General features: G+C 41.7%; 1 protein-coding gene across 1 annotated transcript in view; it reads left to right on the plus strand.

Annotated features, from left to right (window-relative positions):
* The first annotated feature begins 40 nt into the window (after positions 1-40).
* Positions 41-13,652, plus strand: part of Ge-1 (Enhancer of mRNA-decapping protein 4 homolog Ge-1) — a 30,775-nt gene continuing 17,163 nt past the window's right edge. Inside the window, exons 1-11 of the mRNA XM_069500522.1 lie at positions 41-210; positions 1,513-1,718; positions 2,588-2,697; positions 4,274-4,383; positions 5,728-5,873; positions 6,123-6,316; positions 6,471-6,583; positions 8,214-8,408; positions 9,586-9,701; positions 11,951-12,057; positions 13,405-13,537. Of these exons, the coding sequence (XP_069356623.1) occupies positions 146-210; positions 1,513-1,718; positions 2,588-2,697; positions 4,274-4,383; positions 5,728-5,873; positions 6,123-6,316; positions 6,471-6,583; positions 8,214-8,408; positions 9,586-9,701; positions 11,951-12,057; positions 13,405-13,537 (1,495 nt within the window). The 5' untranslated portion in view covers positions 41-145. The remainder of the gene's footprint in view (positions 211-1,512; positions 1,719-2,587; positions 2,698-4,273; positions 4,384-5,727; positions 5,874-6,122; positions 6,317-6,470; positions 6,584-8,213; positions 8,409-9,585; positions 9,702-11,950; positions 12,058-13,404; positions 13,538-13,652) is intronic.

Consider the following 13,652-nt stretch of genomic DNA (forward strand, 5'->3'; position numbering starts at 1 on the left):
TCACTAATCTCGTGAAACGGAACACATTTTCTGTCGAATGTCCGTCGGCTTTACCGTCGCGTTTGCCGAATTTTACTAATTTTATGAAGAATTACATTACAACTGTTGTGTTAAGGTGTTTTTTCATGATAAATGTGTGTAATTGATGATTAGTTCAAAAATGCAACCCACTGCGATGCTTCCGAAACTATCGGAGACAACTCAAACAATGTGAGAAACTTTCAATTTATATTTTTGCATTCGATATTTTGATAGAACACAAACATTTTTGCTTTAAAAAGTAATTCAAAAGTATATTTAATGATGATAATGTCTTAGAGTATACAAATTATTGTGTTAATTGGATATAACCTTCAAACACTTTAAATTGGTGTTGAAAGTACTTTGTCAGCTATTATTTTTGTTTTAATAAACATTAGCGAAGCAAACTAGTATTATATTTACTTTATCTACACTTCTTTCAATAGATGTATATCCATACCAACTATATTTCTAAGTTCACTAGAGGTAGATGGGAACCCCCGTTGCGCGAGCCTGACTCACACTTGGCCGGTTTTTTTTATTCTGATACAAGTTAGGTCTTGACTACGATCTCACCTGATGGTATGTGATGATGCAGTCTAAGATTGAAGCAGACCAACATGGAAGGAGTATGGCAGTTTGTTTAAACCCATACCCATGATGATATGTTGGTAATTCAGCTCTACAAAATCTCTTAATGAAACATAATGTTATCCTTTTTACCTGGGAATTGTCTGCAACTTTGTACGTGTGGATTTAGGTCTTTAAAAATCCCATGGGAATTTTTTGATTTTCTGGGATAAAAAGTAGCCTATGTCACTCTCCAGGTCTTTAACTATATCCATGCAAAAAATCACGTCGATCTGTTGCTCCATTGTGACGTGATTGAAGGACAAACCAACTAACAAACACACTTTCGCATTTATAATATGGTTACTGATTTATGTTTTCTTGTACAGTGTACAGTACGCTGCAGAAAGTAATTTACATCAACCACTAGAAGGAGATGGCAGATTTGTAGAACTTAACATCTGTCATTAAGACTGACAAAGCGTCATATAGGTATGAGTGACAAAGACAACGCTCTACAAAGCTGAAATGCCATTTGAATGGCAGATATACATTACTTTCTGCCATCTACTTTTTTTAGGGTTCCGTACCTCAAAAGGAAAAACGGAACCCTTATAGGATCACTTTGTTGTCTGTCTGTCTGTCTGTCCGTCCGTCCATCCGTCCGTCCGTCTGTCTGTCTGTCTGTCTAAAAAAAAAAAAACAAAAAAAAACCGGCCAAGAGCCTGACTCGCACTTGGCCGGTTTATTTTTTTATAAAAAAAGAATATTAGCCAAGTTTATCATGCTGAATTGTGCTAGGAGTAGATACGACAATAGTGCAACAGGTGGGATTTGAACCGGCGACCTTTCGGTTTTCTGTCCGCTTCTTTAAATGTTGAGCTATCGAGGCTCTAAACTGTAAATGATTATTTGTTCCAGATCATTCTCTGAGGATGGTGAAATGTGCAGTGCAGAAGTGTATGCTTCCAACGTGGTTGTAACCACGAACCATGGCAACCACAACCATAGCAGCTCCAAGGTGAAGCTGAAGCCTCTGGTGGACTACAATTGGCAGTCCAGGTTTTATCCCGCCCAACTGCTGGCAGTTCATATGGGTGGAGACTTTCTGGCTTATAGTCTTATATGTAGGTATTTTTGTAACTTAGGGGGCGTCCATAAATTACGTGAGATGTTTAAGGGGGGGAGGGGGTCGAGTCAAATCTCATCTAATCTTACGTTGGAGAGAGGGGGGTCTCGGCAAATATCACGCAATTTTTTTTCTGAGTGAAACAAAATAAATTATACTATTTTGGTCCATTTAATCCAGATCGTACATGCTTAAGATATTCTATTGTTAAATTTTTATTACACTTATAACTCTCAGCAATATTGATTACTAGTCTTAACTAGTCGTAAATAAAAGCACGAAGCAATTTTTTTTTTCTTTTTACAATAACAATCCAACGCGTTTACGTAAGAAACCCACATTTTGAAAAATCTCACGGTAGATTGGGGGTTGGGGGAGGGGGTTGAATAAAATCTCACGATCCTCCTCCCCCCTGGTGAGATGCACCAGGGGGGGGGGGGGAGGGACAGAAAATTGAAAAAAACACCTCACGTAATTTATGGATACCCCCTTATTTAATTAATATTTAAACACCATGAAGAAGAAAAAGAAGGACTTGTTTTATTTTTATTTTTTATGGTTAGGTATAGATAAAGACCTGGAGAGTGACATAGGCTAATTTTTATCCTGGAAAATCAAAGAGTTCCCACAGGATTTTTGAAAACCTAAATCCACGCGTACGAAGTCCTGGGCATCATCTAGTATAATATATGTACTGTTAAAGAAAATGTAAGGATATAAATTCACATTCCTTTTTATAAAAAAACTAGCTGACCCGGCGAACTTCGTACCACCTAACAGTTCATTCTTTTTCAGGAATTTTTTTGAATTTGAAAGCAACACATTCAGCGATTCATTTGTATATATAGAGATTAAATTTTGTTGCAGCAAAGTCTGGCACCTATGGTACCCCAAAGACCAATGGTATGGTGCGAGTGGTTTACCAACCTGAGTTAGGAGGGGAGCAACGGGCACTCATAAAAGGCATGAAGGGAGAGGTGACTATGGCTAGCTTATTTAAAATATATAAATAAATAAGCCTTTATTCAGACATGTTTCATTTTTACAATAATATTGTTAGTCGCTAATAATAGGTACAAGATTACAAAATATTAAACTACACGATTTCACATAACTATTATTTCTAAAGTAACTAATATATATTTAAAATACATAATTGTAATCCGTGATTTCACGGATGAGTGCACAAATAGCCTAACTCTCAAAGACATTTTACTTCCAAATTATACAGCTATTTAATTCATCATTATCATCATGATCAACCCATCGCGGGCTCACTACAGAGCACGGGTCTCCTCTTAGAGTGAGAAGGAAGCTATTTAATTAAAATATTATTATTTCAAAGTCTGGGTTCACCCAGCCTCCATTTCTTTCCACTTTTTCCCACACTAACAAACTAACACTAACTAAGTAACTTTTAATCTATTTACTAAAACAACTAACAAATAAGTAACCATAATACGAAGTTTGTAAAATAAAAATAAGTAACCACATGAAGTTTTGTAAAATGTTTTGGAATGCACAGGTGAAGACCTGTCATATGATACCCCACTTGATATACTTATCTTACTTGGAAAATTGAAAACACTAATTATTAGTTCATGACCACAATTTAATTTTTTTTGCGTGATATAATCACTAATTCACGGTTTTCAGATTTTCCCTTGAATGTCTGCTATAAGACCTACCTACCCGCCAAATTTCATGATTCTAGGTCAACGGGAAGTACCCTGTAGATTTCTTGACAGACAGACAGACTGACAACAAAGTGATCCTAATAAGGATTCCGTTTTTCTTTTTGAGGTACGGAACCCTAAAAATAAGTAACCAGATGAAGTTTTGTAAAATGTAAAGATGGAAATAAAAAAGCTTATTATTTATTATTATTATTATTTATTTATTTATTATTTAATTAGAACGGCCATAAAGCCAATTACACTAATTAAACTACGAGTACAAATTAACATAAACATACATACAAAAATTGTTAAAATTATAAATTTTAAAAAGCAAAATTATAAATTTTCACAAAAGTGCAAAATCTGACCCATGAGGTCAGCCCATTTGTCAGCAAATATGTCACAGCGAGAGGACTCCTTCAGCAGCGCGTTGAGCGCAGCCAAAGTGCGCGGTATGGGTGACCTGGAGCGCGGTACCGTGCGACTAAACGGACTTACGAAAAATTTGGAGTGGTGGCGGAGATAGCTGTAATTAGAGGGTGCATAAACGCAGCAGAGCTTGTTGTGTAGTTCAGAGCAGTCGATCACACCCCTAAGAATCTTGCAAATTGTACAAATTTGGTCGCAGTCTCTTCTGGTTTTGAGCGAGTGGAAACCCAAGTGCCCTTGGAGAAATTTTGTGGGATACATAAATGGGTAATACCCGTGCAATTTTTTATATAAATACCTTAGAAAGGCTTTTTGAACCTTTTCAAGTAGCAAGGTGTAAGTGCTTTCATATGGATTCCAAATACAAGCGCTGGTTTCTAGCTTGGCACGAACCAAAGCATAGCGCTTAGTTATTATATTAATTAATATTTTTTTTTTCAAACAGGTGAAAGACCTCGCTTTTGCTCACATTGAGAACCAAGTAGTGCTTGCCTCAATTGATGAAATGGGCAATTTTTACATACACGAACTCGAAGGCGATGGCACTTTTTTCACGTAAGACTATTGATGCAAGCAACTTTTTATACCTTAAACTATTTATTTAAAGGGTAATGAGTGGGAAATGGCTAAGCCTTTACCTTCCACTAACAAATCATCATCATCATGATCAACCCATCACCGTCTCACTACAGAGCATGGGTCTCCTCTCAGAGTGAGAAGGGTTTGGGCCATAGTCTACCACGCTGGCCATGTGCGGATTGGTAGACTTCACACATCTTTAAGAACATTATGGAGAACTCTCTGGCATGCAGGTTTCCTCACGATGTTTTCCTTCACCGTTAAAGCAAGTGATATTTAATTAATTAAAACGCACATAACTCTGAAAAGTTAGAGGTGCGTGCCCGGGATCGAACCTACCAACCTCCAATTAAAAGGCGGACGTCCTAACCACTAGGCTAACACAGCACAGCCACTAACAAATAGTTTCACCTAAAACTGATTTTTGCCTTCCATTGCCAGCGGGCTAAGCGCAGCGAGCTAGGCGGAAAATGAAATAGCTAGCGCGATATTAAATAGGAAGCACTTGTATGAAAATTAGTGTTGCGAGTCGAACCGAGTCCGCTCAACTCTGCGACCACGTTCACTCCTCTTTTAACTCTTTCACTCCGCTTTTCCTTTTTTCCTTTGTGCATTTCTATGGCATTTATCAAAGCGAGCTCAACGGAGTCCATACGGCGTCCGCTCCGCTCGCAGTGGAAGGCGGCTATTAGTCTAGTATAACTTTTCAACTTAAATAGCGAGAATGTACAAGGGACTGTACAGTGCCTATGTTTTTCTGCCCAAATGGAGATATCAAATAGGGGTGAGTGAGATCTATAGAGCGCACTCTGACTTAGCTTAGACTTAAGACAGAGTTAAAACGAGACAGAGCTATATCTCTCATATAAATCTGTCTCGTTTTAACTCATTCTTGAGTCTGAGCAAAGTCAAAGTGTGCTCTATAGATCTCTGCCTATGAATACGCAGCGGCACCGCTCAGGCGCCGCATCGCCAACGCAACGCATCGTGTGGCTTCACTCTAAGAGCGGGGGCACACGATGCGTCGCGGCGCCGGAGCGGTGTCGCTGCGTCGTCTTACATAGAAATATCTGTGACATGTCACACGATGCGCTCCGGAGCCGCAAAGGACTTGCAACCACCGAGACTAGGCGGGGAGGGGTGAATGTCGGAGCGGCACCGCTCAGTTGTTATTAACAGACTGTCCAACGCTGCTACGGCGCCGCTGCGACATAACAACGCTGCGGCGCCGCACCGCTCGTTTGCCCGCTGATACGGCGAAATCTTTGCGGTACGGCGCCGCAACGCATCGTGTGCCCCCAGTCTTACTCGTTGTTGTAGGGTGAGGGCAGCAGCTGAAGTGCAGGAGGACACAGGTATCGGTGGTAACACTCACCGCGTGGTGTGGTGCCCCTACATCCCTGACGAAGAGGATGCACCCGATGAAGACGTGGCGCGCCTGCTGCTCACCACGCACGCCAACCAAGGTGACCACTCACCATCATGGTGTCTAACCTGCGACCGTTCTTAGCGGATGCCTACGTCATAATAGCTATCTGCATGCCAAATTTCAGCCCGATACGTCCAGTAGTTTGAGCTGTGCGTTGATAGATCAGTCAGTCACCTTTTCCTTTTATAAATTTATAAGATTTACATGGAAATTTAAAAAAAAAATTATATATGTCACAGAAAATCTAGAAATAATGTTATTTAAGTGCATGTGGTGGTGATTGCAGCCCGCATGTGGAATATCCGCGCCATCACAGAAGCCTGCAGCAGCGGCGGCTGGGTGTCGGCGCGCGACGCGCTCAGCACGGGCGCGGGCAGGGACGCCGGCACGCACGACGGCGCGGTGATAGATGCGGCCTTCTCGCCCGACGGCACCGCGCTGGCTACTGCTGCGGCTGACGGATACGTCATGTTCGCGCAGGTAATGATTCTAGTACAATGGTACTGATTCTGAGCACAATCAAATTTTAGAGTGTTTGCATGCTCTTCTTACTAATGTAATATGAAAAGGACGGACACAGTTTGACAGTTCTAAATTTATAGAGTCATAAAGTGAAGTCCGTAACGTATCGCAGGTGTACATGAACAACGAGAGCAGCCCGCGCTGCCTGCACAAGTGGCAGCCGCACGACGGCAAGCCGCTCAGCAGCTTGTTCTTCCTCGACAACCACAAGAGCAACCTCACTGAGTAAGTCTCTTCCAACACCAACCATAGGGCGCTTTCACTCTATTTGCGGTAATTGTACTACAAAGCAACACGTGTTTTTAAACAAAAATAGTAGTTTTAATTTTAATGGTGCAAATCTGGGAAAATTCAGAAAATTATCTTTCAGGAACAATTATGAAGTAAATGAGTGTTTTTGACCAAAGTTTTTATAGAAAAACATGTAGATGCATAAATGGGTTCACTAATTTTCACTAAAAATTTATTATAAATGGGTTCACTAAAAATTTATTATTTCACCAAATAATTTGTTTTTCAAATTCGCGATTTTACAAATAGATGATAAATATATTATTTGATAAAATAACTAATTAACAAAAAACACACAAAAAGTCTGTTTTGCATACATATGCGAACCCCTATGCAACGCAGCAATAATATCATGGGGCTCCTTTTTTCTGGGTGCGAAAAAAAGAAATAACCCATGAAGGGGTTCTTCTAACCTAACCGTTCCGAGTCGGAGTGCCCAAAGTGCGGGGCTCGCTTCGCTCGCTCTTGATGGTGGGAGCGGGGGGGGGGAGGAAAGAGACCCCCCACCATAGTGGTGGTCTCTTCTCGGCGACCGGGGCCCGTTGACGGAGCCCCGCTTCGCGGGGCTCCTTTTTTCTGGGTGGTAAAAAAAGAAATAACCCACGAAGGGGATGGCGGGGTCTGTAAGACCCCGCCATCCCCTTCTAACCTAACCGTTCCGAGTCGGAGTGCCCCAAGTCCCGAGCTCGCTTCGCTCGCTCTTGATGGTGGGAGCGGGAGGGAGGAAAGAGAGCCCCCACCATAGTGGTGGTCTCTTCTCGTCGACCGGGGCCCGTTGACGGAGCCCCGCTTCGCGGGGCTCCTTTTTTCTGGGTGGTAAAAAAAGAAATAACCCACGAAGGGGATGGCGGAGTCTTACAGACCCCGCCATCCCCTTCTAACCTAACCGTTCCGAGTCGGAGTGCCCCAGGTTCCGAGCTCGCTTCGCTCGCTCTTGATGGTGGGAGCGGGGGGGATGAGAGAGACCCCCCACCATAGTGGTGGTCTCTTCTCGTCGACCGGGGCCCGTCGACGGAGCCCCGCTTCGCGGGGCTCCTTTTTTCTGGGTGGAAAGAGACCCCCCATTATAGTAAGCGGTCTCTTCCGTCGGCCCGGTCGACATATAAAAGATTTGGTGAATTCTTAAAGTATTTATCAAACAGTTCATTTCATCAAACAATTCATTTTATCAAAAAAAAAGTGCGATATGTTGTTTTACTAATTAACACGATTAAAGAAATCAATTGTTTGTCAAATGATATTTTATGAAATGACAATTTGTCTGGTAATTTGTTTTATCAAGTGAATTATTTGTAGAAACATAAGTTTTATAACGATCATAAAACGATTCATAATTTTGCCAAAATTTGTTTGGGAAATGAAACTTTGTCATTTGTTTTTTGTCAATTGATCGGTCACCGCATAAATGTTATGCCCGCAAAACTCATTACCATAAGCTGTCGATGTATGATTAGTCTACTATTTTCGAAAAACTAACTAAAATTTGAATTTTCGCGGCCGGATGTATCAAACCACCTTAAGCTAGTGGGTAGGTAAGATTTATTTATTGATGCAATAAGTTCAGTTCCAGCGTGCAGTTCTGGAAGTTCGCGGTGACGGGCGCGGAGAACAACTCGTCCATAAAGATCTGGTCGTGCAAGTCGTGGGCGTGCCTGCAGAGCATCAGCTTCGCGCCCGCGCCCGGCGCCGGGCCCGTCATGCTGAACGCCAGGCTCGACCCCAGCGCCAGCTACCTGCTGCTGTCCAACTTCAACGCCAGGTAGCTTTCCCAACCTTTAAACTAACACGAACAAATCTCTATTTAGAGATAAGATAAGAGATAGCGGAACAAATTAAGTTACATTTTTTTTTTTTTTTTTTTTTACCAGATACAAAATCATATTTTTGTTAGTATTGACACGTAGGTACCTTAAAACTAATTATTAAAAAATTCTTACTAAAACAATACTGTGCACCTGTTTTCCGAACTAGTAGAAACTGTGTCTCGGAAAACAGGGCCTCCAAACATTGGTAACTTAATTTGTTCCGCGTGGATTTATGTTTACTTAGGTTTTCCGGGATAAAAAGTAGACTATGTCACTCTCCCAGGTCTTTGACTATCATCATGATCAATCCATCGCCGGCGCACTACAGAGTACGGGTCTCCTCTCAGAGTGAGAAGGGTTTTGGCCATAGTCTAGCACGCTGGCCAAGTGCGGATTGGCAGACTTCACACACCTTTAAGAACATTATGGAGAACTCTCAGGCATCCTCACGATGTTTTCCTTCACCGTTAAAGCAAGTGATATTTTAATTACTTAAATAAGGTCTTTGACCATACTCATGCAAAAAATTACGTCAACCCTTTGCTCCGTTGCGACGTGATTGAAAGACAAACCAACAAACAAACACACTTTCACATTTATAATAAGGGTACTGATGTAACTACAATTTTGGTACATGAAAAATAAAAAATATAAGTAAAAAACGGAACCCTTATAGGGCACTTTGTTGTCTGTCTGTCTATCTGTCTTTGTCTGTCTGACTTTCGGTCTGTCAAGAAATCTACAGGGTACTTCCCGTTGGCATAGAATCAAGAAAGGCAGGTAGGTAAGTTTTATAGCAGACATTAGGGGAAAAATCTGAAAACCGTGAATTTGTGGTTTACAGTTTTTTTTTTAATTTTTTCACACAAAAAAAAATTGTGGTCATGAACTAATAATTAGTATTTTCAATTTTTATATTAATTAATTAAGATAACTATAAGAATATTAGCCATGTTAAATGACTAATATTCCCCTTTCCTCTCCAACTAAGCGTCAGGCTTGTGCTAGGAGTAGGAACGACAATAGTGCAACGGGCGGGGTTTGAACCGTCGACCTTTCGGTTTTCAGTCCACTCGTTTACCGGTTGAGCTATTGAGGCTCCAAGTGGAACGGCAATGAGTTTGTTCCCAGGTGTCTCTACGTGCTGGAAATGGCACGCGATGGCGACGACTCTTTGGCCTACTGCAAGAGAATTTTCCAGTTCCTGTTGCGCTTCGAAGTGCTCAGCTTTTGTATCGTGGATGCGGGTGAGTACTCAGCTTTGCACCAACCCATCACCGGCTCACTACAGAGCGCGGGTCTCCTCTCAGAGTAAGAAGGGTTATGGCCATAGTCTACCACGCTGGCCATGTGCGGATTGGTAGACTTCACACACCTTTGAGAACATTATGGAGAACTCTCAGGCATGTAGGTTACCTCACGATGTTTTCCTTCACCGTTAAAGCAAGTGATATTTAATTAATTAAAACGCACATAACTCCGAAAAGTTAGAGGTGCGTGCCCGGGATCGAACCCCCGACCTCCGATTAGAAGGCGGACGTCCTAACGACTAGGCTATCACAGCTTATTAGATATGCCAACGATTTGTAACAACATTTACAACCATTAAAAACAGGGCACAAAAAATTCCAGTACTACTAAAACCACTTTTAAGTTAATAAGTTTTCAGTGATGCAAGCTAGCTTTGTATACCTAATTTCGTCAAAATCAGCTAAGCGAATGGGCTGTGGGCCGCATATATATATTTTTTTAATTTATTTAACACCGACAACTTCCATACATAAAAGACCGCACATTTAAATATATACAATAAACAGTATGGTCGTCAATTACAGGTGAAACTTTACTTGTAAACTAACATGCACTAACTTAACAGATTAAGAGTATAGATTAACTTAATAACAGACAGACTTAATAACGTACAGAGTAACTTGACAGATTAACAGTAGGTAGGTAAAATATAAATTAGTTAAATATGTACAGGAGTTTAAATTTAAAGAAAAATATAGATATACTTAACAAAATATAACTAACAAAATATCCACGATTAATGGTCTCCAATTTGATCATAAATATTTTTTTTTTTAAATTTGGTTAGTTTGTCATGGAAAATATCTACATCACATATTATTACTAGATGGTACCCACGACTTCGTGTCACCACCACACCGGCAAAGCCGTGCCGCCAAGCGATTTAGCGTTCCGGTACGATGCCGTGTAGAAACTAAAGGGGTATAGGTTTAATACTAACTGCCATACCCCTTCTAGGTTAGCCCGCTTCCATCTTAGATGGCATCATCACTTACAACCAGGTGAGATTGCAGTCAAGGGCAACTTGTACCTGAATAAAATAAAATAAAAAACCTTTTACGATTTTGTTTTCATGCAAAATTCCGGGTCACAGCTGAAAATTAGCGTCCTGCATCTTATGCGTGTTAACGCACGCCAGAGTGCGTGTTAACGCATATGATGTAAGACATTACGCTGAACTGTACACCCATTTGGGGTGGTGTCACAGATGAAAATGTTACATTTGTACTTTGGTTTTATCTGTGACACCAACAACAAATAAATCACAGATAATATGTCCAGATATGCAACTAGCGTGGCCCCCTCAGTCCCTCTCGCTCAAGCAGAGGCACTGACTTGTGAAATGTTATTCCGTCTATTTTACGTTCGCTTCGGCTATTGTAGCCTAGTATACTGCAACCGCGTTTAAGCAAGCGTAGTGTGGGACGCCCTCCAGCACGATGGACCGACGATATAAAGAGGCTGGCGGGAAGTGGCTGGATGAGGAAGGCTGAGGACCGGGTGTGGTGGCGCTCTTTAGGGAAGGCCTATGTCCAACAGTGGACGTCCACAGGCTGATGATGATGATGATACTGCAACCCACCATTGCACAATAACTTCAAAAACAACAAAACAACAAAACGAATCAATCATTTATTTACAATACTTGTCAACATAACCTCACTTCGCGTTGTTTGCCAAAATCTCACGTACAAATACATTTTGGCCAACAAAAAAAAGTGGCCACAGTGATAAGGACAAAACATAATCATTTTCTCACCTTCTAATAAGAGCTTAAATGTATTTAGCTATCTCGCTCTAACAGTAAGAAGAAATAATGAAGTATGTTGAGACCGTAGGTAATAATAAAATGCGGTAACCGTGAAAGATATTTACTCAGAGCCGGCTTATGATCTACAAAACTTATGGGCTAACAATACCAATAAAGAAATCTTACATACTATTGTCTTAATCGTATTGCTTAACTACTTAACAGACATAATTTTGCATCACCTCTCTTTCAATCCGATGTGCAGGCAACCTACTTCGATATATTGAGGAGTTGCATTTTTATGTTACAGCTAATATGAACATGCTACGTTTAAACTGTCAATTCGTACATATTACAATACATGCATTTTCTTTCTTTCTTCTTTCAAAACCTTGTATATGCGTACTCTTGAGGTTGAATTATCTGTGTATGTAGAGGAGCAACAGGCAAAGTGCGAGTCTCGCTGTAACGACCCATTCCATACCAACGGCTCGGGCGGCGACGCGGCGGACTCGCCATCAGACTTCGACAAGCTACTGAATGTAAGTTTTTAACCGACTTCAAAAAAAGGAGGAGGTTCTCAATTCGTCATGTATGTTCCCCGATTACTCGAAGACGCCTGGACCGATTTTGAAAATTCTTTTTTTGTTTGAAAGGGTATACTTCAAAGTTGGTCCCATTTAAATTTGGTGAAGATCTGATGAACATCTTCGAAGATAGATACTGGAACTCCTCAACGGATAAGAGTGAATTGCTCGCGATCAGTGTAATAGCTTAGTAAACAGTAGATTTTTAACCAGTCATAGCATAATTCCATGGGACCACTAAAAATTGTGAAATAAAAATTTTTTACAAAAAAAATAAAAACCGACTTCGATACACAAACACTAAAAATTGAAAAATAATTTAATTTATTACCGAATATATTATGTATACAAGAGTTAATATAGTTCCATAATAATATTTTTTGGGGTCGGTGCCAATGAGGTGCCATTGTGGAGTCTCATAAAAATATGAAGTCTAGACGATTCGCGCAGCTAAAGCTAATTGGCACCGGCACCAAAAAGTTTTATTATGGATCTATATTAACTCTTGTATACATAATATATTCGGTAATAAATTAAATTATTTTTCAATTTTTAGTGTTTGTGTATCGAAGTCGGTTTTTATTTTTTTTGTAAAATTTTTTTATAGCGTTTCTAACCCATCCGGGGTCCTTTTTCAGGGAGTCAGTTCTCTCCCCCCCCCCTCCAGCGCGACTGTCACAATCGCGACTGCTCAGGTGCAATCGCGACGCGTGGGTTCGAAACTAGTTGGGCTAACGTCGTTAGTCGTCGTCGTCGTCGTAAAGTTGATCAGTCGACGCGAGTGCACGTGATTGGTTGATACGTCGACTTTCGCTTTCCGAATTCGCCAGCTTTCTCCCATTACGCTGCTTTAAGGTTCGTACGCACCTGAGCGGCGCGGCGCGGCGCTTCAGTCCGACTGCAGAACGCGTCACCTCAGGCCGCTCGACGGTGCCTACCGCACTACAACTTCAGTACGCGGCACCTCGCGTCACTTTTATACCCGTTCGCGTACGAGCGCGAAGCGCCGTGCCGCGCCGCTGGGTATGTCGCACTAGCGTCACTGCACTGCGCGTCGCTTCGCTGCGCTTCAAAATATTCTCTCCCGCCGTGCCGCGCGGCAACGCGCGGTGAAGCGCTGTGCAGCGCCGCTCTAGTGCGATATGCGCCATACAAAATGATAGAAATGATATTTTGACGCTCTGTGCCGCGACGTGCAGCTCGCTGAAGCGCCGCGCCGCGCCGCTCAGGTGCGTACGAACCTTTAGGTCCAAGTTGTTAGCCAGGCACCATACATTAATTCAATAATTTGTTTGGTACCAGGAGGTCAATGGGCCGATGCGCTGCAGAACGCGAGTTCACATGAAGCTGTATATAGTGCACCCCAGGACCTTACAACTAGCGCTGCTGGAGTACGAGCCGCCCGCGCCCGCCGACTGCATGCTGCCTCTGAACGGTATGTGCACATTAGATATGTGTCCGCTATAGCATAACGTAACTGAAAACAGTTGCCGTGCCTATAGCGTACCGTATCGGTATTGTTGTAGCTAGCAACGGTTATCAGTTATCTA

This window comes from Maniola hyperantus, chromosome 1 (assembly GCF_902806685.2).
Source record: "Maniola hyperantus chromosome 1, iAphHyp1.2, whole genome shotgun sequence".
Taxonomy (NCBI): Eukaryota; Metazoa; Arthropoda; class Insecta; order Lepidoptera; family Nymphalidae; genus Maniola; species Maniola hyperantus.